Below are 26774 nucleotides of genomic sequence, written 5' to 3' on the forward strand. Positions count from 1 at the left end.
CCGAGTGAAAGGTGAGTGCAAAGGACGAGCTTATCAATTAGGCCCCAATAGGTGGAGTACCTCCGGCAGCGGGCAGAAAGTCGCTGGCCTCACCGCCTGGTCCTGGACCCTGTCGGCGCGGCTCAACGCCACTGCAATAAAGCCCGCCGATCGCGTCCAACAAGTCTCTCCCCCTCACCAAGGAACATTGCCGCCGATAGAGTCGTTTCCCCTCCAGCGCTCTACTCTCCCCCATCCGGTCGAACCTACCGCCTCTCCGCCGCTCACGTCTCGTATTCGGAATTCCTCGATCAACAATGAGCTCGACCACCACCGTCACGACCACCGCGGCGGCCCCCGCCATCACCGCCGACAACATCCTCCGCCTGTTCGGCAGCGATGTCAACACCGACGTGATTGGCGGGGGCGCGCGCCAGACGTCGTCGGGCAACGGCGACAGCGATCTGGCCGGCTACGACGAGGAGCAGATCCGCCTGATGGACGAGATGTGCATCGTGCTCGACGAGAACGACGTGCCCATCGGCAGCGCGTCAAAGAAAGTTTGTACGTGTGACCTAAGTCCATCCTCACTGTTCTCCGCCCTTGATCCGTTTTTCCTTCCTCTCGCGGTCCGCATTCCCTCCCTCCGTTGTCCCCTCCCATCTCAGGCACTCGCCGGTTGTTGAGAGAGAAAGAAGGAAAAATAAAACGGAATGATGGCACGACGACTGACACGATCAGGCCACCTCATGGACAACATCAACCGCGGCCTCCTCCACCGCGCCTTCAGCGTCTTCCTGTTCGACTCGCAGAACCGGCTGCTCCTGCAGCAGCGCGCGTCGGAGAAGATCACCTTCCCGGACATGTGGACCAACACCTGCTGCTCGCACCCGCTCGGCGTGCCCACGGAGACGGGGTCGGACCTGCCGACGTCGGTCGCGGGCGCCAAGCGCGCGGCCCAGCGCAAGCTCGGCCACGAGCTCGGCATCCCCGCCGCCCAGGTGCCCGTCGACGAGTTCGACTTCCTCACCCGCATCCACTACCTCGCGCCCAGCGACGGCAAGTGGGGCGAGCACGAGATCGATTACATCCTGTTCATCAGGCCCAAGGCGGGCGTCGTGTCGCTGGATGTGAATGTGAATGAGGTGCGGGATACGCGGTACGTGTCGCCCGAGGAGCTGAGGGCCATGTTTGAGGATAAGAGCTTGAAGTTTACGCCGTGGTTCAAGCTCATTTGCGAGAGCATGCTGTTTGACTGGTGGAAGCACTTGGACGGCGGCTTGGAGAAGTTCAAGGAGGAGGCCATCAGGCGGATGTGAGTGGGGTTCGGGTGGTGGTGGTGTTGCGGGAGCGACTGACCGCGTGCTGCTGTTGTCTCGGGGGCGCGGAGGACGACGGCATTTTGATCGCTGGTCGTGGGCATTTTGCATCAATCGGTGTCGTAGAGATATACCCGGTACGCCACCTCGCCACCTTTCGGCTTGCATTTTTCTCAATATGCACGAGTTGTGTTTTTTTGGAATATGCTTCGCGCGGCAGAGGTGGTGTACTGACTTGCGTGCAAGAAACATGGGCTGGGTGGGCATTGAATGAAATCAGGATTCTTTCTTAACGTAAAATTTTACTAATACACTTCGCTACACTACGCTCTTTTCTTAAACTACCTACCTACCTACCTACCTACCTACCTACCTACCTACCTATACCTACGTACATATACTTACCTACATACACCTACCTACATACACCTGCCTCTTGATCCGAGAACCACAGCTCACGCCATTTCACCTTTCCCCCCTACACACACACACTCACACCCACACTCACCCACCCCGCCGCCCGCAAACCCCCAATTCCAAACCCAACCCCCCGGTCCCCAGGTCCTCAGACTCTCCCAATGCTCTTCAGATCTCAGATCTCAGATCCCCCCTCAATTAACATCCTCTCTCCATCCCCATGTCCATCTCCACCTCCCCCCCACCATCAAACACCGAGGCCCCGCTCAAACCCAACCCATCCATCACCTCCCCCTCTCCTCCTTCTCCTCCTCCACGCTTCTACCGCCAACGACCTCGCCGACTAGGCCACCTCCTCCTCGTCGTCCCAAAAACGCCCCACCACCTGCACACCTGCACCTCTCGATCATCCTGCCGCCCAGCGCATCCGTCCGTCCGTCCGTCATCGTCTACCAGCCACGCCACGTCAAGTCAGGGTCGAGCTCGAGCCGTGGGGTGGGGAGCGGAAGCCGTGCAGGGCTTTATTTTGGTGGGGGGAGGAGGAGGAGGAGGAGGAGGAGGAGGAGCGGTGGAGGCGGTAGAGGCGGTAGGTAGGGGAGGAAGTAAAGTGGTGGCGAGGGAGGCGAGGGAGGCGAGGCGGGGGGTGACGTTGGTGGTGGTGGTGGTGAGGGGGATCTCAAGGAGCCCTGTGTGGGGGAGTAGGGAGGGAAGGAGCTCGGTCGGTGGTTTTGCGGCGTTGGGGGGTGGGATTGACGTATTGTGTTGGGTTCTATGGTGAGGGAGGGATGGGTAGGGATGGAGAGGGAGGAGAAGGGGGAAGGAGAACGGTTCGGTTGCGATTGAGAGCGTGTGCGTGTGTGTGTGTGTGTGTGGCTGAGATGGTCGTTTGGAGTAGTGGGGCTACTGGGGGAGGCTGGGGGCGAAAAGCGGAAGCAAACGCAAAAGTTGAACCTGGTCTGGATGCGAGAGAAACGAGGCCGGAGGAGGGGCGGGGAGGGGGCGAAGGAATGGCAGGACCAGAACGGAGTATGCAGAGCCATCGTGGAGGGTCTCCCATGCACCGATCCCTTCTCACCACGCACGACAATGTGCATCTCGACAGCGAGAAAAGCGGGGAGAGCTAATCTAGACTTAGGTGGGAGGGAGGCCACTCTACTCGGGGGGGAAAGTGGATGGTGTAGCGGATGGCGCCGCAGAGGCGGCCGCCACTGATGGACTCGGGTCTAGATTCCAACGTCATCCTGAAGAAAAGTCAAGATTGGACCGCGGAGACGGGCGATGCGGGTTGGAGGGCGGTGATTGGCTCTGGCGGCGAAGCTTGGAGAAAGTGTATTTGAGAGGTCTGGAGGGGTTGGGGATTGTCGCGATGGCGGGGAGATGGGGAGGGATGGTGGTGATCGCTCGAGCGAACTAATGCTCCGGCAGTTCATTTTCTTCACTCCCCGCATTTCGACCCTGGCAACAGCGGGGTTCTTCTGGCAGAATCATGGCTTTCCCACAGTGCAGGCAGCCAACAAAGCGCCGTTGGCGTCATGGACTGCAATCGAGCCCGATGCAGAAGTCAGACTGGTGAAGAGGCAGTGTTTGGTTGTGGGGAGAGATGGGAAAACGATCAGCGGCGGAAGGGTTCTGGTATCGAACGTGCAAGAATGCTTCAAGCATCATCTCCGAGGAATCGGCGAAGAAGTATTTCGCGCGCCGGAAGTGGCTTCCAGCCATACAATAGAATGCTGACCTGTTGGACCAATGAAGCGGGCGAAGAGGAAGAAGCAGGCGTGGGACCGGCGGGTGGCGATGGTGATTGGCATGCTGCCATCTCGGCTCGGCTCCGTCTAGGGCCACGGAGGCGGCCGTGGTGGCTTGTCTGGAGCAGCGAGGCCATACACAGTAGAGATGCACGCGGGATCACGTTGAAGCGGCCGTCTAGCGTTCAAGTCGGACCGCACAGCCGCGAAAAGGCTGCCATGCAGCATCGCCGAGGCAGGAATGCAGCGAGACACGGCCCAGGTGGCGAGGATGCAGTCGGGTGGACCTGACAAAGACGCTGTGTCTTTGTCTGATGCAAACACCGGCCAAGGGGCGCGCACAAAGACGGAGCCAAGGCCATGCCGGTTGAGGAAAGAAAGCTGGGGCGGTCGTTGGCGGGCGAGACCGCGGGGCGACAGCTGGCTGGCGGGATTGGTCATGGGCACGGGCGGCGGCGGCGGAGCATCGTGGTAGTGTGGGTGGGCGTGGAGTGAGGGTCGCTGGAGTTGTAGAGCAAGCTATGGCGCTAGCATCGGGGGCATCGGGGGCATCGGGGCACGGTGACGGCGGCGCTCTGGGCTGCTCCGCACCTGCACGCCTCCAGCTGTCTCCCCGGTAGTCAACCGCAATGCTCCTCCATCCCGGCCCTGCCGCGACCATCTGGCCGCCATGTCCCTGACCCGCCAGCTCTGACGACTCCGCTCCTGGCCCGACGATCTCAGCCGAGTGGCACGGTGCCTTGGACAAAAACAACTGAGCCACTCCGTTTCTCCTCAAAACCCCAGCCATCGCGCCAAGAGCAAGCCCTTTTCTCTCGGCGCCTCACACCCGCACCCCTCTCAGCCAATTGCCCGTGCAAGCTCAACATGGCCGACCCACAAGCGGTACTCGCCCGCCCGCCCTGCTCTGGAAATCAAATGCTGACTCGCGCTCAGAAGGACAACCTCGCGCGCATCAGGGACAACCAGCGCCGCTCGCGCGCCCGCAGGAAAGAGTACCTCCAGGAGCTCGAGTCCAAGTACCGTTCCTGCGAGCAGATGGGCGTGCAGGCATCTGCCGAAATCCAGGCCGCTGCCAAGCGTGTCCTTGACGAGAACCGCCGCCTGCGCGCTCTGTTGCGCCAGGTGGGCGTGTCCGACGCCGACATCGACAGCTTCAACCCCCCCAGCCTCCCGTCTCCCAGCCTCCCGTCTCCTTCGGCTTCCGCAGACGCCCTGGACTCGATGCTCCGCGCCCCTCGCCCATGCAATCCCGGCCCCGTCTCCGCCTGCCCAAGCAGGAGCAGCTGTGAGAGCAGCAGGAGCCCCGCTTCACAAGGCCCCACCTCGACGCCGCTGTCGACCGCCGGCTTGGAACCGCCTGCTCTACCGCCTCAGATGCAGCCTTCTCTGCGTTCCTACTCCAGCGCAACCAGTTCAAGCTCGGCCTTCGACACGCCTCCTGCTGCCGAATCTCCCGTGGTCCCAATACCATCTGCGCCACCCTTTCCCATCAGCGCGCTTGCAGACTCAGCATGTGCTTACGACCCTCCGTACAACACTTACTACGGCGTTCCTAACCTAGGCAACTGGACATGGCCTGCCGCTGACGACATGCCTCACAACCCTGCCCAGCACATGCCCAACTCATCGTCCTGCCTTCACGCCGCCCATCTCATCCGGAGCATGCGAAGCGACGTTGGGCCTGAGCTGGAGCAAGACATGGGTTGTACCGGCCATGGCCAAGACTGTAAAGTTGACAACACTGTCGTCTTCGACCTTGTTGACAAGTACTCCATGCGGGGCTTATGACAACTAATCCCAGTGCCTGCAAATTGAAGGCCCAGAGGGCATGACTAGTTCATCCACCACGATACCGTACTCGTGTTCAATAGCACTCTTATTAGCCCGCGGAACCCTGGACAACGAGGCTGGCCGCTCGCTGTCCATGGCTGTTGCCCCCATGCTTTGCTCTGTCGCCTTCCAAGCCATCGCCGACGGTTCAGTCTCCTGTAGGGCCCTAAGCCATTTGGATAAGCCAGTGGTAGGCAATCATCGAGCTCGAGCTCAAGCATACAAAGGCTCACGTATGATGCCAAGTTAGTTTTGCAGACCGTCTGCCAACAGATTGCGGCTTCTTTGTCAAACAAACGGTGTCGACGTTACACGAGACCTGAAAGACGGCAGCACCGGGACACCACTACCTTTCAGACAACAATGGCGGACCATCAACTATTCTCGATTCGTCTCTTTCCATCGTTTCGGGTCATGGCGCCATACTGCTCCGATGCCCGACATGTTTGCCACCAGATTGTATACTCACTCACTTCCAAAGCCTTGAACAAGGAGGTGTGGAGTATTCTCCCGTTGTTGTTTCTTGTCGCAAACTCACACTCCAACATTTTCACCACATCAAGTAGAATTCAATGTCAATTGCTTTGTCACCATCGAACTGATGTTGCAAAGTGCTGTCTTTGTCGTCCGACTTGCGATCCTGTCCAATTCCGGCCTTGTGGTGCAGTTCCATTTCCATAAGACCTCGAAAGAAACACGAGCTGTATAATGAAGCCCCTCGCTTGCAACCTTCTCTGCTCTACCGTTTCACTCCGACAAACACTTCGACCTTTACTGCTGCACCTGGGCACAGAGTTACGGACGCCATGGCCCCAAAGAAGAAGCAAAAAAATGCAAAGGCAGCCGGGAAGTCTCCAAAGGTCCAGAAAAAGACAAGTCACAATCGAGGCAGGAAAGGCGGTAGCCCTTCGAAGGGCTCTACAGCAGGAACCACTACGGCCTTCCAAGGAGCAGATGGCGACGCCTGTGCGTCCTACCGAGCCTCGTTACAGGAATCCGAAAGGGAGAAAAACAATTTTTTCGCGAGCATTGGTAACGCTATCGAAGTGTTTTATATCGATCACAAAACCCTTTCAGACGCTGACAAACTGTGCTTGGCTATCCTTTGCGTCACCGAGGCAATCAGTGTGAAAGGAAGATTCAAATTCGCCATCTACGATGCCTGGAAGTTCACTACGCACTTCCAAATGATTGACGCTCCTGAGTCTGACTTTGATCCCGGTTTTCGAGGCTTCAGTGTCCGCCGTCCCGATCGTCCTATATATATACCTTACGTCGCTATGGACCTCCAAGAACTTAACGGAAACATGGTGCAAGGCACTGATGGTCATCACGTACTGGCGGTAGCCCATGCTGAGCAAGACTCTATTCAGTTTGCCTTCTATGACAGCTCGCCTACTATGCTACTGAACGAGCGCGATGAGATCGCAGAGAGAGCGTCGAGGGTCTTAGCCAACAATTGGCCGGACCGGGAGATCGAGGAGTTCGATCACCAGTGGCCGCCTGTAATGGGTCAAAAGGGCTGCACTTGCGGCTTACACGTCATCATCAACGCCTGGATTCTCGCCTTGGGCCTCGAGCCGTCCAAACGCCAGCCAAAACGGAAGGCCGGCGAAACCGAGACGCTTTACAGAGATGCCTCGCGCCTCATCAGCTGCGCGGTGCACGGCCTTGCGAAATACGACACCATCTTGGCCTTTCTCCGCTGCTGGAAATTCGTGGACGGCGGATCGCAGGAGCCTCCCGAGGAACGGAGGTTCGATATGACATTCCCACTCCACACCAACGCGGGCTTGACTCAGTACGTGGAAAATCTGAGAGTGGCCGAGGAGAGCCAGAGGAACAAGTCGGCAGTGGCCGCTCCCTCAGGTCCAGGCGGCAAGTCGGGTCCAGGCCAGTCTGTGCATTCGGAGGCCGCTCCCTCAGGTCGAGGCGGCAAGTCGGGTTCAAGTCATTCTCTGCGTCCAGGCCAGTCTGCGCATCCGAACAAACCTCCTAGTCGTCATTCCACCTCGAAGACTCATTCACGCTCCGACTACGATGATGTCCGAGAGGGGAAAGTGAATCTAGAGACGTATTTGGGGCTGGATGACGGTCTGGATGACGGTCTGGATGGCGGTCTGTATGACGGTCTGGATGGCGGACTGGATGGCAGTATAGATGACGGTCTGGAGGAGGGATGGGAGAATGCAGACATGGACGAGGTGAATAGGGAGTTAGGCCTTGAGAGCTCTTCGGATTCAAATGAGGCTCCGGGGTTGAACAAGCCTTCGGAGTCGAATGAGCGTCCCAAACTGGGAAGGATTTTTACTTTAAGCGATACTTCTAGTTCAAACCACTCCAGCAACGAGGAAACCCAAACTTCTCCAGACGAATGGGCCCTCGCCTTTTGGCCTTCTATGGCGGAAACCCATAGTTGCCAGTTCTTATCGACACGCTTGAAGACGCTGAACGAAATCCTGGAGCTCAAAGAATCTGAGCATGCGGAAAAGATCGGGATGCAACTCAAGCATCCAATCTCTCGGATGATGCTTTGGGCTTGCATAGCTTCAGTCACCGAGGCTATCAGCTTGAACGGCTATCAAACGGAGATTTACCTTGGCCCACAGATCGCCGGTGATGGGTTGGAAGATCGCGAATGCACTGCCCAGAGCTTCAGCTTGAGGGACTTGACCCAGCATCAGCAGCAAAGGGCAGAAATGGCCGTGGCGCAAATGAAGGAAAGACGGAGAAAACAACGGGTTCAGAAGAAGGCTTTTTCGTATTACGACTACAACCTCTTGGATGAAGCACGCCGCAAAACCATGTCTGGCAACAACGGCCTTGCTCTACGCCCTCGAGAGCCCATTTTCATCCCACTGGACTGGTGCCACCTCGTCTATGCCACCGCGCGGTACGTAGATAACGCCACCGACCCCATCCCGGAGGTGACGCACTACTGGACGGAAGACCGATCCCGCCCCGGTCTCCCAATCGGCCAACGCAGACGAAGCCTCGAGGCAACCGCGGAAAGCGTGCTCCGCAACATGCGCTGGTGGAGAGACCCCAGCGCCGAAGACGCCAACAACAACGAGAACGACACCGACACCGACACCGACGAAGCCACCACCACCACCACCACCTTCGAACACACCTGGCGCCCCATGACGCCCGTCGACCCCAACCTCGTCCTGCCCCCCAACCAAGCCCGCGAAATCCCCACCCTCCACCTCCTCCTCACCGCCTGGACCCTCGCCCTCGGCCACCAGCCCCCCTCGACCGTCCCCCCCATCGCCACCGCCCACCGCCTCCACTACGACCGCGCCCAGACGCTCCTCACCCTCGCCGCCCACGGCCTCGCCGACGCCGCCACCGTCTTCGCCGCCCTCCGCTGCCTCGGCTGGATCCCCGACGCCGCCGTGCCCCCCGCCCCCGCGGAGAGCCTCCGCTTTGACCAGTCCGCCCGCCTGCCTTCCCCAGCCGCCCAGGCCGCCCACTACGCCTGGCTCGCGCAGCGGTACCGCGCCATCGACGCACGACCGTCGTCGTCCGCGGCGGCCGATGCGGCCGCTGTTGCCGCGCGCATGGACCTGTTCCACCTGCCGCACCGGGCGCCCGCGTTCGACGCGGACTCCCTCGCCAAGCTGCTCAACGACGACGACAAGGCGTCGGGGTACTGGGACGGCGTCGCGCGGCGGGTCGCGGTCGCGGAGGCGCGGCGGCGCCTGCGGGAGGCGCGGCGCGGGTTGGCGGAGGGGGTGCGGGCGCTTTTTGCGCCGGTCGTGGACGATGATGCGGGTGATGATGATGATGATGATGATGATGATGATGATGATGATGATGTTGCGGCGGTGGGTGGGCGGCGGATGAAGATGGCGATGGAGCTGTTGGAGGTGGAGGCGGAGCCGAGGAAGGGCGCTGTCAGGCGCGTGATTGAAGAGGTGCTGGCGGGGCCGGGGCCGGGGCCGCCGCCGCCGCGCGATGGGGGAGGGGATGGGGAAGGGAAGGGGGCTGCTGGGCCTGGGCCTGGGCCTGGGATGGTCAAGCCGGGGAGGAAGAGGTCGTGGGAGGTGCGTGAGATGGAGAGTCGGTTGGTGGTGGATGTGGGGAGTGGCGCGTATGAGCGTCTGAGGGAAGTCGATGAGGGGGAGGGGTTGCATACGGTATGTGGATCTTCTCTGTTTTGTGTTTCTCTGTCTCTTTCATCCTCTTATCGAGGTCCTTGAGATGGTGTTTGCTGACGTTTGTGGGATTGATTATAGCTGCGCCCAGCGGATCTGGCACCGCTGTTCAAGAACCCGCCCAAGGACCCACGTGCCGCAAACGAGATGAAGAAGATGGTGGACGCCGCGGAGCTACACTATAGGTTGGAGGCGAGGAAGGCGAAGAAGGCGAAGACGACCCCGGAAAAAAGGAAGAGGACGGCGAATGGTAGGAGCCCTTCGGTGCGTAAAAGTCCTGCAGTGGGGCGTGGAAGTACCCCCGCGCGTGGAAGCACTCCAAGGCGTGAGAGCACTCCCAGGCGTGGAAGCACTTCGATGCGTGGAAGCACTCCCGGGCGTGGAAGCACTCCCGGGCGTGGAAGCACTGCCAGGCGTGGCAGTCTTTCGGCGCGTGGAAGTCTTTCGGCGCGTGGACGTGGCTCGTCGGGCCGTGGCCAAAGGCCTTCGAGCCGTCGAAGTTGGTGAGATAAGAAAGAGGTAATGTCGTTGACGAACGGGAGCACTTTGTCTGGAAGATGTGAATGCGGGGGTTTGTCGAGGATTTCGAGGGAGCTTGAGCTGCGACTAATGGGTTCCTGTTTGGTTTCATTCTGGTTTTGGGGATTCTTTTTCTTTTCCTTTGTAGGCGTTGGGTTGCTGAAACGGCCGGTATTAGTGTTAAATGGAGTCTTTCTTTTATTGTGTGACATGATGAAATTTGCTGATGTATGTACCTACTTATGCTAATAATTTTTCTCTCCTTCCATCCCATCGTCCTATTATATACATCCCTAGACCATCCCCTCCACAGCCAATAGCGCCGAATATGTCAACACCGTTTGTGCAATTTGTTAGTCGGAACCAAGAAAGAGACATGTACAGTGCAAACGAAAGACGACTCTGCACGGCAAATTCACCTCCACCACCTCATCTTCTCCCAACAACACACCATACCACACCACGCAGGGCAGCGCAGCAGCCCTCCTCACCAACCAAACACACTCACCCACTCACTCACTCACCAAACCTTCCCCACACCCACCACAACCTCCGGATCCACCTGACCAAACTTCCCCCACTTCCCCTTCCCCTCCGTCGTCGTCGTCGTCACCACCTTCTCCTGGCGCTGCGTCAACCCCTGCCCCTCAGCCTCACCCTTCACCATCCTCCTCGGCACAAACCCACCCACACACTCCTCCCTCCACCGCCACAGCAGCGCCGTCGCGGCGCCGGGCCCGACGAGCGCCCACCCCGCGGCCAGCAGCAGCAAGCTCGTGGCATTCGCGCCCGCGCGCTCGGTCAGCCCCACGCGGCGCAGGTCGTGCAGCGTGAGGGCGGACCAGAGGAAGGTGGCGGCGAGGGTGAGGAGGAGGTCGTATTGGAGGAAGAGGGCGGTGCCGTGGGCGATGGTTGGGACTTGGGCGGGGTTCGTGAGGGCTGCGAGGAGGTTGTCGACGGTGGTGGTTGCGAACGTGGTGGTGAAGGCGGGGGGCAGGAAGGTCGAGGTGAGGGAGAGGTCTGGGTGGACGGCGACGTAGCAGACGAGGGCGAGGTGGACGGCGGCGGCGGCGGCGGCGGTGAAGGAGTGGAGGCGGCGGGTGGGGCGGAGGTCGACGGGGGCGCGGTGGGGCGGGGCGGTGAGGAAGGGCTCCGGCTTGTTGGTGAGGGTCACGGCCGCGGCGGTTTCTTTGGGGTTGGGCGGCGGCGTGAAGGCGCGGGAGAGGAGCTCGGTGGCGAGGATGACGAGCGCGGGCGAGCCTTGCCAGAAGGCGATGGTGGGCTGGAGGAGGGGTGAGGTCGCGGGGAGGGCGAACATGGCGATCGAGGGCGCGAGGTAGGCGAAGACGAGGCTGGGGAGCAGCGCTTGCAGCTTGTGCGTGGGCGCCGCTTGCGCGTGCGCGGTCCAGTAGCTCGGCCCGCGCGAGGTGACGAAGACGGCGAGGAGGTAGAAGGGGAGGACGAGGCCGAGGCCGAGGAGCTGGGAGAGTCCGGTCCAGAGGGTTGGGCTGGTGAGGGCTCGGTTAGTATAGGCTTTTTTGTGCTGGGACGAGAGACTGCTTCACTTACCTCCAGAGCAGGGTCCTCTTGCTGTTCCACCTGTAGCCCTCGACGGCGATGATGGAGAGCAGTGGGAGATAGACGCCGACGAGGAAGTAGGCGGCCTGCACCTTTGTCCGCAAGTCCTCTGCTCCGGATACCACTGGAAGGAAGACGGCGACCATAGTCTTGCAGAGCTTGTCGAGGCCAGGAAACTGGTCTGCATCAACGAGGGATTGGAGTGGAATGTTCAGTTCGTGGATATGGCTCGCCGCCGCAGCTGACTCGATGAGACGGAAAGTCCCATTGATGTTACTGAGCATGGGAAGGAGGTAGACGCCAAGAGCACTCAGACCTATCAGGATGGTGCTGACAAGAATGCTGAGCGGGATGCCTCGTGGCTTGGGCTGGCGGATCAGTTCGTCGTAGTACGGGATAGACCGCGGCCTCGAGGGGATGGGGTGTGATTCCAACGACACGGCCGAAGGGTAGCCTGCGCAAATGTCGTCGAACATGGCGTCTTCGCCGAGCAATGGCATGATGTACCTGTTCATCACCGTGTAGAACGGGCTCGTCTCGGCGCACAACTCTTGGAAATCCATCGACTTTTGGCACAGAAAGCTTGTCCTGGGCTTCCGCAGATTCTGGACCTCGTCGAGCATGGGGCCGAATTCCTCTCGCGGAATCTTCTCTGAGCCGTGGGCCTTGAGCAGTTTCATGATGCCGTTCATCAGGGCCGCCGAGCTCTCGAGCGCGGCATTGCCACCTTGGGCTCCAACCGGGTTGACCTGGAAATGCGTCAGGATATCTCGGTGCACGCCCACGTGCACGGGGTACGTACCTTGTGCGCTGAGTCCCCAATGACAACGCACCGACCAGCGTGCCAGTTCTCAATGACGTATTCGTGCAGGGGAGTGCACACTGAAACGATGGCCGTCTCGCGGAGGTCCGAGTACTTGTAGCCGGGCGATATGGGATGGTCCCAGTATTTCTTCGAATACTCCTCTTCGGCCTTCTCTCCACGGCATGGCGTGTCTCTTCCAAGGTACGTCTTGTCCAGCTTGAAAAAGACCATCCAGAAGGTCGTGTCGTCCGGGCCGGCCGCGACATAGAGACTGGAGTCTTTGCCGGAGCAGATCACAACGGATCCTTTTGGGCTTTGCAGGTCTGAATCCGAGGTGCCGAAAACACCTGCGAACCTCGCTGGAAGAGTCTCTGTGACCATCGTCAGCAATCTGTGTCCAAGGATGGCGGCAGGCCAAAATACCAGTCTTGAAGCCACCGGGATCGGAAGCTTTCTTCTCAATCTCCTGCCGGATGGCGCTGTGCAGGCCGTCTGCACCAACGACAAGATCTGCTTCGAAGACATCGCCGTCGGTGGTGGTCACGGTAACGCTGTCATGGTGGTCTTTGACGGTCTGGACACGCTTGGCAGCCAAGACCTTGTCCTTGCTCTTGATGTGGTCGTACAGAATCTGCACAAGCTCTCTGCGGGTGAAGAACATGATGGGGTATCCATAGCTGCGGCAATGGCCATGTCAGTGCTCAAGCTCAGTCCGTCCAACGCAATCGACGCGCCACCTACCGCTCAATGCACCCACGGCGCAGGTTTCTGGCGCCAAAAAGAGGCTTCCCGCTGGGGTCGTGGATCTGGAAGTCGTCGACGGGATACTGGCCGCACTTCAGGACGTCCTCGTAGGCGCCCAGCTGGTCCATGATGCGGAAGCCATTGGGGCGCAGGGCAATGCTGGCGCCCAGATTGGGAGCAATCGTCGGATAGGCCTCCAGCACGACGAAGTCGATGCCGTTCTGCTCCAGCATCAGGGCCAGCGAAAGGCCGGCGATGCTGCCGCCCACAATGACGACGCGGAAATTGGAGCCACCCATGATGGCCGAGGTGTGACGATTCGAGGGACCAGGAGGACGGGCGGCGCGGCGCGCGCATCCTTATAGGAGGGGAGCAAGAATTGTGGGCTGCGCGGGCCTGACTCGGCAGGCGCGTCCTGATCACGACGAGCATTTGGACGATTAACTCTGTGACGTGGTTTCCAGACCATCATTACCTCGATCCGGCAACATCGCCGATATCGCTACGCCGCGCCTCAACCGTCGAGTCTGCTTCCTACTGTAAAGATGCAGATAGGCATGGGTTGACATTGGGCCTAAATACGGCCGTGGCCAATTATCAAAGCAACCCATCGCATTGGGCCCGGCTCTACCCCACAGTCGCATGATTCGCTTCCTCACAATCACTACCACGTTTTTGCTTTCCTCCACGTGGACTCCGCATTGATTTTGATCGATCCCTCCACAATCTCCTGCGCCTCTCCTTACCGTCTTGCCACCCAATCTCCCCGTCTCTCCGCACCCCCATCCCCCAATCCCTCCTCCATCTCTCCATCCCTCCATCTCTTCCCCCTCCATCTCTTCCTCCTCCATCTCTCCCTCCACTCACCACCACCCACCCCCAAACCATCCTCATACAACCCCCTCCCTCCGCGCCTAGCTCGTCCTCTCCTCCTCCAACTATACCCCCCACGCCTTCACCACCCACCCATTCGTGCTTCCCCTCCCTAACATCCCGCCTCTCCCGCTTACTTAAATATCTTACTTTCCTTACTACCCCTTCTTATCCTTCTCATCCTCCTTATCCTCCTACGTTTCCCTGCCCAGCCCCGCTGGAATGTATATATACGTACGACGCCAGCGCTCCCGGCCGGCCAGCCCCTATGGCCGCGCTCTGCAACCGCGTAGTTCGCCGTAATATGTATAGTACGCGCGGTGCGGTATACGGGCCGTTTCGAAGTCCCGTCCCTCCCCCCTACGTCGTGAAGCCGTGGATGCGCTAGAGGAGGAGAAGGAAGAAGAGGAAGAGGAGGAGGAGGAAGAGGATGCGGCTCTAGGTATGTCGTCGAAATGTGCGGCCAGCGCGGCGCCTAGGTGCGGATCCGAGACGAGGAGGTTGTGGGTGGGGTGTGTCGAAGATGGGGACGGTGTCGGGTGAGTGGGTTGGTGGTTGGGAGATGGTGGAAAGCGCGGTATGGGGATGGGGCAGGAGGAAGGGAAAAAGAGGAATGATGATGTGAGGTGGAGGAAAAGGACATGGTATGACGCACCAGTAAAGCCGGCCATGTGGAAAGCCAGTTGGAATTCGACTCCCTCGACGATGGTGAAGGGCAGGACTTCGTCTGTGTGGTCGTGGATGATAGATCCGACGGTGGGGTACCGACGGGGGACCTCGCTATGGATGAAGCGTTCGCTGTAGCCCCTGGGCGCTGCGGGATCAACTGCAGTCCCGTTGGAAATGTAGTACTGAACTAAGTCATCTGGCGAGGCGACAATCGCTGGAGCAAGCATGGCCGATATGTAGAAAGTAGAAGTATCAAGCAGATTGCGCACTGAGATGCGGCCGAAGGCGTCCACGAGAGAGCAATAGTGAAGAACGTGATTGGCCGTGATAAGGATGACGCAGCGTATCTGTGAGACTGGTGTTCATAAAGGTCTATCTGAAAGTGCCGTAGTGATTATGGAGAATACCGATCCATCTCTGTCTATCAAGCGGCAGACTGCTATCGCTTCTATAGATCCACCAAAGTGTCCAGCAAGACACTACTTTTGACTTCATCATGCCGACTTTTGTCTCTCCTTCCACGTCCACCTCAATTGAGGTCGCGACTGCGGGGTGCGCCAATGCAACCAAATCGCAAGTCGATCTCTTCCGCGGTTCTGGTGCACAACGTTCGGATCGGATTTGGGGACCCGTTTTCTTCCTTTACGCCTCATGGCATTTGAAAAGACGAAGCATCTTTTTCTTTTCCAGAGACGAGTATCAACCACCTCCTTATCGAGATGAGACTTATTAGGTTGGAAAATAATCGCATCTCTTTGCTCCGGGGTGATTACCACCTAGAAGAAGGTACCTTCGACATCCTCAAGTAAACAGAGATTTGTGATGATTACGTGCGAAGCGTCATCTGGGAGTAGATCAGTCATCTGACTAATATCGATGCTCATCCAAGAGGTCCGGCCTCGACACGGAACGCGCTGAGAATGAAGACAATTCCGAGAGGGCACGTTCCAGCTGCAGTGCGACATGGCGTAAACCTTTGTCTTGTACAGGCCGCGTGTATACAGACACGACGATCCGTCAAGGGTCACACAAATGGCGACAACGCTGAGAGAACTTCTCCACTAAGCGTATAGCACCTGCGCTTGAGTCCGGGGGACTCCAATGGCCGGGAAATCGGCAAGCGGCACTGCTGTCGGCTTTTCGATGCGAGTCCTCAGGTTCGCGCTAGGCGATTCGCTCGCTATAAAGGATTCGAATAAGATATAGGCCACCTTCTCGGCGAGTGCCTCAAGTGTCTCGAAATCCGTATTCCCAACGTCGCAGCCGGCGCGCGCGATGAGGTGTAGGGAGGAGAGCGAGACGGAGTCGGCGGTCGGCAGTCGGCGGCTAGAGCGCGGTGGCTTCGTGGAAGAAGGGCTGCGCGTGCGAGGGGCGGTCGGTGTCGGTGGCGCGGGGAATGCGGCCGGGTAGCGCCATTGTTGCGTGGGTTTTACGGTGGGCGATTGTTTGGTTTTGCGTTTTGTTGTCGTTGTTGTTTTTTCGTGTTGGACTGGTGGGGAATTGCTTTGGACGGAGGGGCGTGGTGGAGGCTGATGACGGACGGTGGGATTTCGATGCTCGGCGGGGCGGAGGAGGGGCTCGACGCTTGACGTCAAGAATTAGTTGCCGTCGGGTGCTTTTTTTCGTTGATGCTTCACCGGGAGATATCAATGCCTTCATGCAGTCATTGGCAAGAAAAGAAAAAAAAGTAAGGAGCCTCGCGAGCATCCCGTATCCGTTGTTGCTTCCTTCCCGCCGCAGAGCGAGCTCATTCGCAGACGGGCTGATACAGGATCGCCGGCCAGGGTCTCGCCGGCGGTTGCATCACGTCCTTCGAGACGGACCGCGTTTTGTGTCCGCACCCTCCACCTTCAACGCAAAGAAGAAACCGTCGCGAAGCGACAAAAGGGATCATTGCCCGCGATAGCCACATAAGAAGCAGCATCCCCCCCTTCCCAACAATCCCAGAACGCACATACAAACCTCCTCCGCCACCAACCGCCCGCTCACGCCCACGCCAACCATTACCGCAACCATGGCCGCCGCAACAACAACAACAACAACAACAACAAAACCACCAACAAACCCAAAACCACCCAAAACAACCCCCCCAATCACACTCCCCCACCACCCCCCCTCCCGCCGCCACCCCACACCCTGGTACCACCCCCTCACCCTCGACCTCCTCGCCGACATCGCCAACCGCAGCCTCCTCCACCCCTTCATCGCGTGCCTCATCCCGCTCTGCCTGCGCGCCGTCGGCACGCCCTACGCCTGGCCGCGCTTCCAAGCGGCGTGCGCCTACGCCATCGCCGTCACGCTGTGGACGCTCGTCGTGCACGTCGCGGGGCGGCAGCACGCGTTCGGGGCGGCGCGGGCGGTGGCGCTGGGCGAGGACGAGGTGGTGGTGGTGACGGGTGGGGCCGGGGGGCTGGGCGCGCTGGTGGCAGAGGTGTATGGGATGAGGGGGGTGAGTGTGGCGGTGGTGGATGTGGTGGATGGGGATGGTGAGGGGGACGGGTGGGAGGAGAAGGGCGTGGCGTATTATAGGTGTGATGTCGGGGCGAGGGAGGAGGTCGAGGCCGTGTATAGGAGGATTGTGGACGATGTATGTCATGTGGGGGGATTGCGGCTTCGCTTTCCTGCCTTTCCTTTCTTTCTTGCTCCCTCGCTCGCTCGTCTTTTTCTTGGTCTTTTTGCTGACTGACTGGTCGTGCAGCTTGGAACGCCGACTGTCTTGATCAACAACGCCGGCGTCGTGAACGGCAAGCCGCTGCTCGACCTGTCGCCGGCCGAGATCGAGCGCAACTTCCGCGTCAACCTGCTCGCCCACTTCCACACGCTGCAGACCTTCCTCCCGGGCATGCTCAATGCGCGCAACGGCGGCACCGTCGTGACCGTCTCCAGCGTCCTCGGAAAGGTCGGCGCGGCTTGCTTGTCCGACTACACGGCGGCCAAGGCTGGCCTGATTGCCATGCACACCTCTCTGCAGGCAGAGCTCAGGCAATCGTCCAATCCTGGCGCGAAGAACATCAGGACCATCCTGGTGACTCCCGGCCAGCTGGGAACCCAAATGTTCGGCGACCTCGCCACCCCATCCGGCTTCCTGGCCCCGATTGTTGAGCCTGTCCAAGTCGCGCAGGCTATCATCAAGATGGTCGATGCGGGCGAGGGAGGCGAGATCAGTTTCCCACTCTACGCAAGATGGATGGAATGGATGAACGTCTTGCCGTCGGGACTGCAATGGATCATCAGAGGGGCCAGTGGCGTCGACAGCGCCATGCTCAGTTTCGGTGTTGACATGAACAAAAAGAACACATAAGGAGATGGACATGTATTTGGTTTAGTTCATTAATTCATTGCGTAACTATGTAATATCACGAGCATAAGTCATTCTTGTTCAGCAGGTGAACGTCAACGCAGCAACTGTTTGCGAGCATGGAACCTAGTACTTTGAATTGTTAGCAGGGTTCCAATAGATTGGTGCGAACAATGTGTGGTGGAAAGCGGTAAGGATCAGACATCCAAGGAAGATTGCGCTCTCATCGACCGTCTAAGATGGGTTCTTATGCGACGGCTAGAGTGAAAACTGCGAATGTGGTATAGATTTCATCATGAAAGAGTGGGATACGAAGTGCGATGAGCAAGGATCAGAACTAACCTTGCCGAAACTTCCTGTAAGCGGTGCGCAGTAAGTGATGCAGCTGGTCAGTGCCGGTCACCAGGACATGGTATGTAGCGCAGCAAAGCACGCTCTCTTCTGAACCAAAGAAGCATTATTGGCAGGCAGGAGTGGCCGGTTCCCCAATCCGAACCATGTTATGCGCACAGCGAAGTGGGAAACGGGCGCTACTACGATTTCGAGGCTGGCGCGGAAAGTGCAATACAGGATCCTACAATCTTGCGCATCGTTAGTCAAGCTCACAGAAAGTTTCTGCATGAACGATAGCAGTGAATGAGTGTCAGACAACGTTTACTGGCAAGTAGCAGGACCCTTGCGAGGGGGTCCCGGAAAGACAGTTTTCGTCAAGGTCGAATCGGTTGGGAAAAGAAGACATGTTCTTAAGTTGTCATCATTCAAAGGGGAGGGTGCTGTCGCGCTGTCGCAGGGATATGGTGAGTCCTTACCTGGGAACGAGTGGAAAAGAGGTGCCGGGCCAGCAGCACATCATGGGTGCGCATGGCGTGCGGCAGGTGGTTGCAGTCGCTGCAGAAAAAAAGTTTGGCGATCGAAGCTCAGATCTTATACAAGGCGCAAAGGGTCGGAGAAACATTTGCCCACGAGCGCATTCGGTAAAGCTCGCCCGACGCGAGAAAGCCACGCTGCACGTGATAGGGCCGGAGCACCAGCCACGCTTATTCAGCGACGTCCCCATGTGAGGCCGCGCTCCCTCCATCCAAAAGGTCAAGCAGGCTGCGACATCCTTCCTCACCAACACCCCACCCCGCCCGCGCGCTGCCTCCGCCGCCATGGCAGCCCCCGATCCTCCCCCGAAGTTCTCCATTGCCCTCGGTGCTAAGAAGGCCGCGCCGCAAAATACCAAGAAACGGCCGCACTCGACCCTCCACGATTCCGACGACGAAGACGAGGGCGCACCCAAAGCGCAGGATGTCTCGCACTTCGACGCATCCGCCGGCGGCGCAATCGACGCCGCCAAACCAAAAGACGAAAAAGGCCCCCTCGTCATCACGAAGCAAGCGAACCGCGACTGGCACGCCGAAAGCCAGGCCCGCAAGCGTCAGAAGAGCCAGCTGCCCACCCGCCCCCAAGCGAACGGCCACGAAGACGCCGAGGACTTCCCCGAAGAGAAGCCGGTATACGGCCTCAATGTGGTGAAGAAGGCGGATGCCGCGGAAGCTGGTGGAGACGCGGATGCAGAAAATACGACACAGGATGCCACTGCTGCGCCGGCTGTGCCTAAGACGGATGACCAGCTGGCGCTCGAGGCGCTGATGGGTGAAGGAACGTCGTCCAACCTGGTTGTGCCCATTGCCGATAACGAGGATGAGGCCTTCGCCCGCGACTATGGACTCGCGCCCGACGTCGCAACACTCGAGGAATACGAGGCCGTGCCTGTGGAACAGTTTGGAGCCGCTATGCTGCGCGGCATGGGCTGGAAAGAAGGCGAGGCCATTGGCAGGCGGAAAGGTCTGAAGGCTGTGCAGCCAAGAGTTCTGGAGAAGAGGCCCGCATTGCTAGGTATCGGCGCGAAGCACGACGCGGCGATTGCTGAAGAGCTGGGTGCGTGGGGTAAAGGCGGTAAAGGAAGAGGGAAGCCAGCGCAATCGTACAACCCAGTCGTGATGAGGAACAAGCAGACTGGGGAGCAGTTCACCGAGGAGGAGCTGAAGCAGAGACTTGCGGAGCAAGAAGCCGAAGATGCGGCACGCGCGCGTGAGCTTGCAAGAAAGAAGGATTCCCCTCCCCGCGATTCGGATAGGCGTCCGGAGAAGTCATCAAGACGTCACAGATACATCGAGGATGACGAACCCGATCGCCGTGACAGAGATAGACGAAGGAGAGAGAAGGATTCGGATAGGGACTACGACAGTAAGAGCCGGTCCTCGCGACGCGACCGCGACCGAGACCGAGACCGCAGCGCTTCTGACGAAGATCGCTACCGGAAACGCAAGTACGACAGTAAAGACTACGACAAAACGGATAGGGATAGGGATAGGGATCGCGATCGCGACAGAGATCGCAAGCACCGCGACAGAAGCCGGGATGATTACTACTCCAAGTCTTCTTCGCGCCGCGATCACCTTGACAAAAGCCGAGACAAATACCGCGACTCGGACCGTGAACGGCGCCGGCGCCGGGACGATTGAGAATCATCATCCTTTCAACAACATACATGGACCAACCCCGGATGAGGGAGCAATTGCGGAGGGGCTTGACAGAGTCATCCGTCAGCACAGGGACACGGACAAAAAGATGGGATGGCATTATCAATAATCATAGTGAGCAAATTACCAACCCGGAGTATCTCATATTTCCAATTACACATCACAGGCGCTTGACGGACTTAACACCTGAAGGTTTGTCAACACTTGAAGGTCATCAACAATGATTCATCAGCATTGATGGTTGACGGACGAGCAGCGGATCTTAGACGGCCCTTTGAGTAATGCATCAAGTAATGCATCAGCACTATAGGATACCCAAGACCGTCTTGGCTAGAGCTAGCGTTGTAGCGAAATACCATCAGCCGATGTTGCATATCACTTTGACACTGCAAACATTGAAGCCGTAGAGCAGGAGAACGCTTTCGGTATACCCATCACGAATATTCTGGTGTTGGTCAACAGGCTTCAGGACGCTAACATGGTTGTATCAACTCACACGGACTCCGGTCTTCCTGTAAGTGGTGTTCCACAGTCCGTAGTGCTGGCCGGAGTGCAAGGGATGCGGAAAGCCGGGCGGCGGCGGCTAATCTGGTTGTGCCTCCCGTCTCGTCCGTAAGCTTATGAGGCTTGCATACAAATCAGGATTTGTCGACTTCGATGAGAAATCAGTGTCCGTCATGTCCGTTGATTTTCGGCCGTGGGAGTTACGGTCAATGTCCGTTGCTCAGCTCGGACAGCTGTAGCTGCAACACCATGACTTGCCTCGTATCCGTGTCGATCCCATAAGTCATGTCCCCCCAAGTACTGAGATGCGCCCGTCCGCTTAACAATCCCATCTGGACACTTGTTCCCAATTGTACGCTAGGTTGAAGGTTGAGCGCGGTCCTTAGCGGCGGTGGTCGTATTCATACAGACAACACACAGATTTGTCTATAGCTCAGCGTATGTCAGCCTCTCGACCCGTCCACCTGCTATCCTTCGTGTACAGAAAATTGCAAAATCTATTCTCTTAGAAAAGGAATCGCCCCCATCAGCCTATCCTCTAGCACACTCAAGCAACAGCCCAGCGAGTCCAGCGAGCCCCCCAACACAACAACCGACCGCTCCACCCTCCACTTCCCCACCTCCCCGCCCGCCCGCCCGCCCGCCTGCCCTTCCGCCCTTCCGCCCTTCCGCCCCCCCCCTTGCTCACCTACCTCGCCACATCACCGCCCTCGCTCCTCCCCTCCCCATCCTTGGGCGGAAAATCCACCAAAAACGGATCCCCCTTGACCTCGGCATACGCCCTCCTCTCGAGGCTCCTCGCCGCGACCTCGATGTCGGTGCGGATATCGTCGATCAGGCTCTCCTTGGACACGTAGTCGAACTCGGGGCGGATGAAGCCGAGCACGACGAGGTGCAGGCGCGAGCCGTAGAAGTCGCGGCCCGCGAAGTCGTGCATGATGTGCACCTCGACGGAGCGGACCGTGTTCTTGTAGAACGGGTTCCAGCCGACGGACATGACCATTGGGTGGATGACGCTGCTGGTGCTGCTGCTGCTGCTGCGGGGCGGCGATGATGATGGTGCGCCGGCGTTGGTAGATGACGGGGGGGATGAGGGTGATGGTGCTGACTCGGCGGCGCCGCCCTGTTGCGAGGGGGTGGGGGTGTCAGCCGTGCTGTTGCTGTTGCCGAATAGTGCGCTGCCGACGGCGTTTTTCACCTTGGTGGCGATGCCGCTGGTGCTGGTGGTGGTGCCGTTGGTGGTGGTGGTGGTGGTGGTGGTGGAGGAGGAGGAGGAGGATGGGTCGTTGCTGACGAAGTCTAGGCCTGCCCAGCCGTAGTAGATGCCTGATTCGAGATCATCGTGGCCTCCGACGCTGAGGCCGGCGAGGGGGATGTTGGCGGTGGGGATGCCGAGCTGGTGGGGAGAAACTTGTCGTTAGCGTTGTGATGGTGCGGAAAAGTGAGAATAGCAAGAGCGAAGTGAACTCGAAGAAAAGAGATGGTTGAAAATCAAAATAGTCAAGAAAAGAGAACCTGCGAATAGCAGCAACGAATATAGGAAATTTCTGCAAAAGCCCAGGTGTGTGCAGATCTCGAGGTTGTGTAACACCGATATCCATGTTGACCCCAAAGAGGAAAGAGGACGTCTTCCCTGTCCGCATGGCATTGACTTTGCCTAAAACAGCAGAAACAGAAGGTTTCCCATCACTAAAGCATGATACTCTGATACTTCTTGCACAAAGACATCAGGAGTCCAACGGAGGATGACTGTAGACCGATTTGAGGCTGCAAAGCCACGTGCTCCATCCGAAGAGTCATCCGCGCCACATCTCTTGAGCCAAAGAAACGAGCACAGCAGACAAAGCCACAACTGTGGCCACCTTGCCTCAGTCGCACCAGCGGTGGCATATTCATGGCATTACGGCAGCCAGCAGAGGCCGACACGTTGTTGCAATCTCTGGACTTCGGAAGCGGCGGACATATCCGACAAGGAAGGGACATTTTAGGCAAAAGGAAAAAAAGGAAAGAAAACGAAAAACGGAGGAGACCAGAGAGGGCGCAGGCACAGACTTGACAGCAGAATGAACGCTTGAACTCACCTCTTTGCTTCCGCGACCGAAGCCCTTGATCACCTTACCGCCGAGTTTCAGCGGGAACGGAGGCTCGGGCACATCGGGCCCGGCGATGGTGTCGCGGGGACCGTCAGGGCGCATTTTCGGGCGGACGGCGGGGGAGTCGGCGGAAGACCGGGCAGCGGGTAGTCTGGCTGGACCAAGCTTGCAGGATGTTTCTACAGGCAGGCGGTTGTATTGCTGCTGTTGCTGAGTAGGTTGGGCAAAGGGTGCTTGGTAATGGAGTTTCGGTTGGATGGCGAAGTCGGGCCGGGATGACGAGCTGATCGATAAGGCTGCACCATCGCCCGTTTCGGACTAGCGCGGGGGCTCGAGAGAACGGCATGGAAGCCGGCGGTATGCCTCCACCTTTGTTCTGCAAACATCGTTTCTACAGTTCTGTACTAACAGGTCGAGACATCCGTTGATAGTGTTTTCCCCGAGCATGGCTGAGATTAATGATAGAATCTTGTCTATGGCTATCACAAGTAACGCTTCGCTGTAACAGCCCGCATCAACCAGGCGGCATTACACATCTACTTCAACTCGACGTAGACAACAAAATGCCTATACTCCGGGCAAGCGTTGATATTGCAGGCGACGGCACGCTATGCAGAGTTCAACAAGATGAACCGCCAGCTAGCATCCTGGGGCAAACGCCAAGATATCCCCAGTCAAGTCTACCTGATGTATCGATGGTATGGGTCCAGGGACATTCTTTACTGCAATGGAGATCATGCGGTCTTCTCCGAATGCTTGAATCTCCATCCGGACATCTTCAACCCGCTTTTCATGCAGCCAAACCTCAACATCGTCAACTTTCTCACCCCAGGTCCCGTGAGTGGAGCACCTCGCGACCGTCCCAGGAGCTGGCGCCCGCACATTCTTGAACTCCAACTGCTTGAGCCAGCTCGCCATGAGCGCCTCTCCGGTCAGCTTGATGTAGGCTTCTTTGTAGCACCAAAAGGTATAGAAGCGTCGCAGCTTGGCATCGATCAAGAGGTCCGAGTCGAACGTGACCGTTTCCGTGCGGCCGTTCTCCAACTTGCGATCAGCAGTGAGGGTCTGATTACGCCGGCAGCAGCGATCGCTGCGGCCGATCTCAGCGGACGTGAGTGTCGAGCCGTCCAGGAGCTGTACGCTGTCGATACTGTACTTCATGTCCCACGACTCCTCGGGCGAGAAGATCTCTTCGTAGATGTCAACCCATCCGTCAAACCCGTCTGCATCAATCACCCTGAAGTCATTCCGCTCGTTGACGCAGACAATATCGACACCGAGTTCAGCACCGGGAACTGTGGACCCCACCAAGGCGACGAGGCCGGCCTGGTGAGAGACGTTGAAATTGATGTTGGACACAGGCCGCCCGTCCTCGGACATGTAGCACGGCTTTCCATGCACAGGGTCTCCAGCACGGCCGAAGCGGATCTCGTGCCAGGGCGTGCCCGTGACCTTGGCGATGAAGGCACGCTTGAGCAAGGCGGAGCCCAGGCTCAGACGAGCATCTTGGATGAAGTGTTTTCTTCGCACGCTTTCCTGCTCCTCCGGGCTAAGCAGATTCAAAACGTCGGCTGCCTGTGGCTAGGTTCAGCGCAGCTTCGGTGAGTTAGTCTGGCGGGTGGAACGGACAGCCTGGTCGATGCGATCGCCCGGCCATAGGGAGCGCGTATCGAGGAGCCAGTAGGTCAGCGTTTGGTCCATAGCGACGGGGAGAGAGGCTCGAAGACTTCAGGCGGACTGCTAGGGGAAACGCATTGTAGAGGCCGTCTGACCAGAAGCGAAGCGGAGAGAGGGCTGCGATCGGATAACCGCTTATCAGATGGGACACAGTGCGTTTGCGGCTGGCGTGATTGGACGACTCTGACGTGAGGAAAAACGGGCAAGGGCGACGGGAGCGCCGAACATCGGCGGGCCTAGCGTGCATTCTTGGCAACTCCAGACCCTGCATCTCCAGGTCTAACTACCGGCGGCCGATGTGCATATCATGGAGCGGTGCTCTGTGGCGGCGTGGAGCTCGACGCTCCGCATCGTATGATGCTCTGTCAGAGCAAGTTCTCCAGGCAGCGTTGTTCCAGTCACGTGAGTGCTGCCTAGGCGGGTTGTCGAGGCGCCACCCGCCGCTCCGCCGCTGAGGTCCGACTCAGCCCTCGCTCACAGCTGCATTCCCATCGCGACAACATCGGCCATGTCCCATAGCGCGAGCCCCGGTCCGGCTGCGGCCGAGAGCCAGTACTTCAGCAGCAACCCGCCGCCGCCCTCGCTGCAGGCGCACCTGACGCTTGCCCGTGCCTTCATCGGGCGACACGCCGAGGAAGGCCGTCGCGTGGCGCTCGTCACATCAGGCGGCACCACGGTGCCGCTGGAGGAGCAGACGGTCCGCTACATCGATAACTTCTCGGCAGGCACCCGCGGCGCCACGTCCGCCGAGTACTTCCTGCAGAATGGCTACGCCGTCATCTACCTGCACCGCCAGTTCTCGCTGCTGCCCTACAGCCGCCACTATTCGCACAACACGCGCTCCTTCCTCGACTTCATGCGGGAAGACGAAGCCGGCCGCGTGATTGTCGACGAGGAGCATCAGCGTAAGATGCTCCGGGTCCTGCGCCAGTACACCGAGGTCAAGCGCCAGAACACGCTGCTGATCCTGTCCTTCGTCACCATCACCGACTACCTGTGGGAGCTTCGCGAAGTGGCCAAGCTGATGCGGCCGTTGGGCAGCCGCGCGCTGTTCTACCTCGCTGCCGCTGTGTCTGACTTCTTCGTTCCCAAAGACCGCATGGTCGAGCACAAGATCCAGAGTGCTGAGGAATTCACCCAGCAGCAAAAGGATGCGTCCGCCGGCGCTGTGAGCAACAAGCCTCAGCCTGCGGCTCGTACCGAAGGCAAGTCCCTCATCATCGACTTGGAGCCTGTCCCCAAGTTCCTCAAGTCGCTGGTGGATGGCTGGGCTCCCGACGCCATCATTGTCTCGTTCAAACTGGAGACGGACCCCAGCATGCTGCTCCGCAAGGCCACCTACGCTTTGAAGCGCTACCATCATCACCTCGTGATTGGCAATCTGCTGTCGACCCGCAAGTGGGAAGTCGTTTTCGTCAGTGCTGACGAAGGCGAGAAGTGGATTCGCGTGCCTCGAAACCGGAGAGGCAGGAGTACGTCCGGCATCGAGGCATTGGTAGGCAAGGCGGCACTGCAAACAAGGAGTGACGAGGATGCTGTTGAGGAGAGCCAGGAACCTCCTGTGCTCAGCGATGCCGAGCCAGTCGTCGAGATCGAGAGCCTCATTGTTCCCGAGATTGCGAGACTTCACGACAAGCTTATCCAGAAGGCGACAGCCGGCTCCTCTTGAGATGGTAGATAGAGCTGTATGCATACACACAGGAATGGAAAATACTCCAAGCGCGAATGCAGTACAACCCCAGAGAACCGACCTCTTTTCTATGATGTTTGGAAACTGCTAGCACCAGCAGCAACGTTGAGGAGACTCGCAGTTCATTGGACAGACGGTGTACGTCTAGAGTGGCTGCAGGAAGGCAGAGGCTAGGTCAAGCTTCCGGCCCATGTAAAGTAGTTGCCGTAGTCCACCCGTCGACGGAACCGAGGCTTGCAAGGGTCCGACGGACGCGACACTAGGTACAGCAACTGCGACACGCGCCTCAACGGCGCGCTCACTCGAAGGGGTCTGGTTGATGATGTCCTGGCTGACAAATGGC

The 26774-nt window shown here is 58.6% G+C and overlaps 8 protein-coding genes across 8 annotated transcripts; 6 read left to right on the plus strand and 2 right to left on the minus strand.

Moving 5' to 3' along the window:
• Positions 1–296: 296 nt before the first annotated feature.
• On the plus strand, positions 297–1298 carry BKCO1_1000425 (isopentenyl-diphosphate delta-isomerase; the record flags this gene model as incomplete). Its single annotated transcript, XM_020269821.1, has 2 exons — positions 297–543; positions 721–1298. 2 exons carry the CDS (start codon positions 297–299, stop codon positions 1296–1298), a joined length of 825 nt encoding a protein of 274 aa, XP_020135052.1.
• A 3080-nt stretch (positions 1299–4378) lies between these two features.
• BKCO1_1000426 (uncharacterized protein) lies at positions 4379–5251 on the plus strand (the record flags this gene model as incomplete). Its single annotated transcript, XM_020269822.1, has 1 exon — positions 4379–5251. One exon carries the CDS (start codon positions 4379–4381, stop codon positions 5249–5251), a length of 873 nt encoding a protein of 290 aa, XP_020135053.1.
• Positions 5252–6099: 848 nt separating this feature from the next.
• Positions 6100–9965, plus strand: BKCO1_1000427 (uncharacterized protein; the record flags this gene model as incomplete). The annotated part of the gene is made up of 3 exons (XM_020269823.1): positions 6100–9435; positions 9535–9717; positions 9795–9965. 3 exons carry the CDS (start codon positions 6100–6102, stop codon positions 9963–9965), a joined length of 3690 nt encoding a protein of 1229 aa, XP_020135054.1.
• A 527-nt stretch (positions 9966–10492) lies between these two features.
• BKCO1_1000428 (fad binding domain protein) lies at positions 10493–13398 on the minus strand (the record flags this gene model as incomplete). The annotated part of the gene is made up of 5 exons (XM_020269824.1): positions 10493–11480; positions 11542–12299; positions 12353–12726; positions 12779–13032; positions 13097–13398. The coding sequence occupies 5 exons, from the start codon at positions 13396–13398 to the stop codon at positions 10493–10495; spliced, it is 2676 nt and encodes an 891-aa protein (XP_020135392.1).
• A 3257-nt stretch (positions 13399–16655) lies between these two features.
• Positions 16656–17942, plus strand: BKCO1_1000429 (short-chain dehydrogenase reductase family protein; the record flags this gene model as incomplete). The annotated part of the gene is made up of 2 exons (XM_020269825.1): positions 16656–17228; positions 17340–17942. The coding sequence occupies 2 exons, from the start codon at positions 16656–16658 to the stop codon at positions 17940–17942; spliced, it is 1176 nt and encodes a 391-aa protein (XP_020135393.1).
• Positions 17943–19090: 1148 nt separating this feature from the next.
• BKCO1_1000430 (pre-mrna-splicing factor spp2) lies at positions 19091–20449 on the plus strand (the record flags this gene model as incomplete). The annotated part of the gene is made up of 1 exon (XM_020269827.1): positions 19091–20449. One exon carries the CDS (start codon positions 19091–19093, stop codon positions 20447–20449), a length of 1359 nt encoding a protein of 452 aa, XP_020135044.1.
• A 1210-nt stretch (positions 20450–21659) lies between these two features.
• Positions 21660–24765, minus strand: BKCO1_1000431 (riboflavin kinase; the record flags this gene model as incomplete). Its single annotated transcript, XM_020269828.1, has 4 exons — positions 21660–22367; positions 23053–23382; positions 23749–24639; positions 24694–24765. The coding sequence occupies 4 exons, from the start codon at positions 24763–24765 to the stop codon at positions 21660–21662; spliced, it is 2001 nt and encodes a 666-aa protein (XP_020135043.1).
• A 484-nt stretch (positions 24766–25249) lies between these two features.
• On the plus strand, positions 25250–26410 carry BKCO1_1000432 (phosphopantothenate-cysteine ligase; the record flags this gene model as incomplete). The annotated part of the gene is made up of 1 exon (XM_020269829.1): positions 25250–26410. One exon carries the CDS (start codon positions 25250–25252, stop codon positions 26408–26410), a length of 1161 nt encoding a protein of 386 aa, XP_020135042.1.
• Positions 26411–26774: the final 364 nt, after the last annotated feature.

This window comes from Diplodia corticola (genome assembly GCF_001883845.1).
Source record: "Diplodia corticola strain CBS 112549 chromosome Unknown scaffold1, whole genome shotgun sequence".
NCBI classification, from domain to species: Eukaryota; Fungi; Ascomycota; class Dothideomycetes; order Botryosphaeriales; family Botryosphaeriaceae; genus Diplodia; species Diplodia corticola.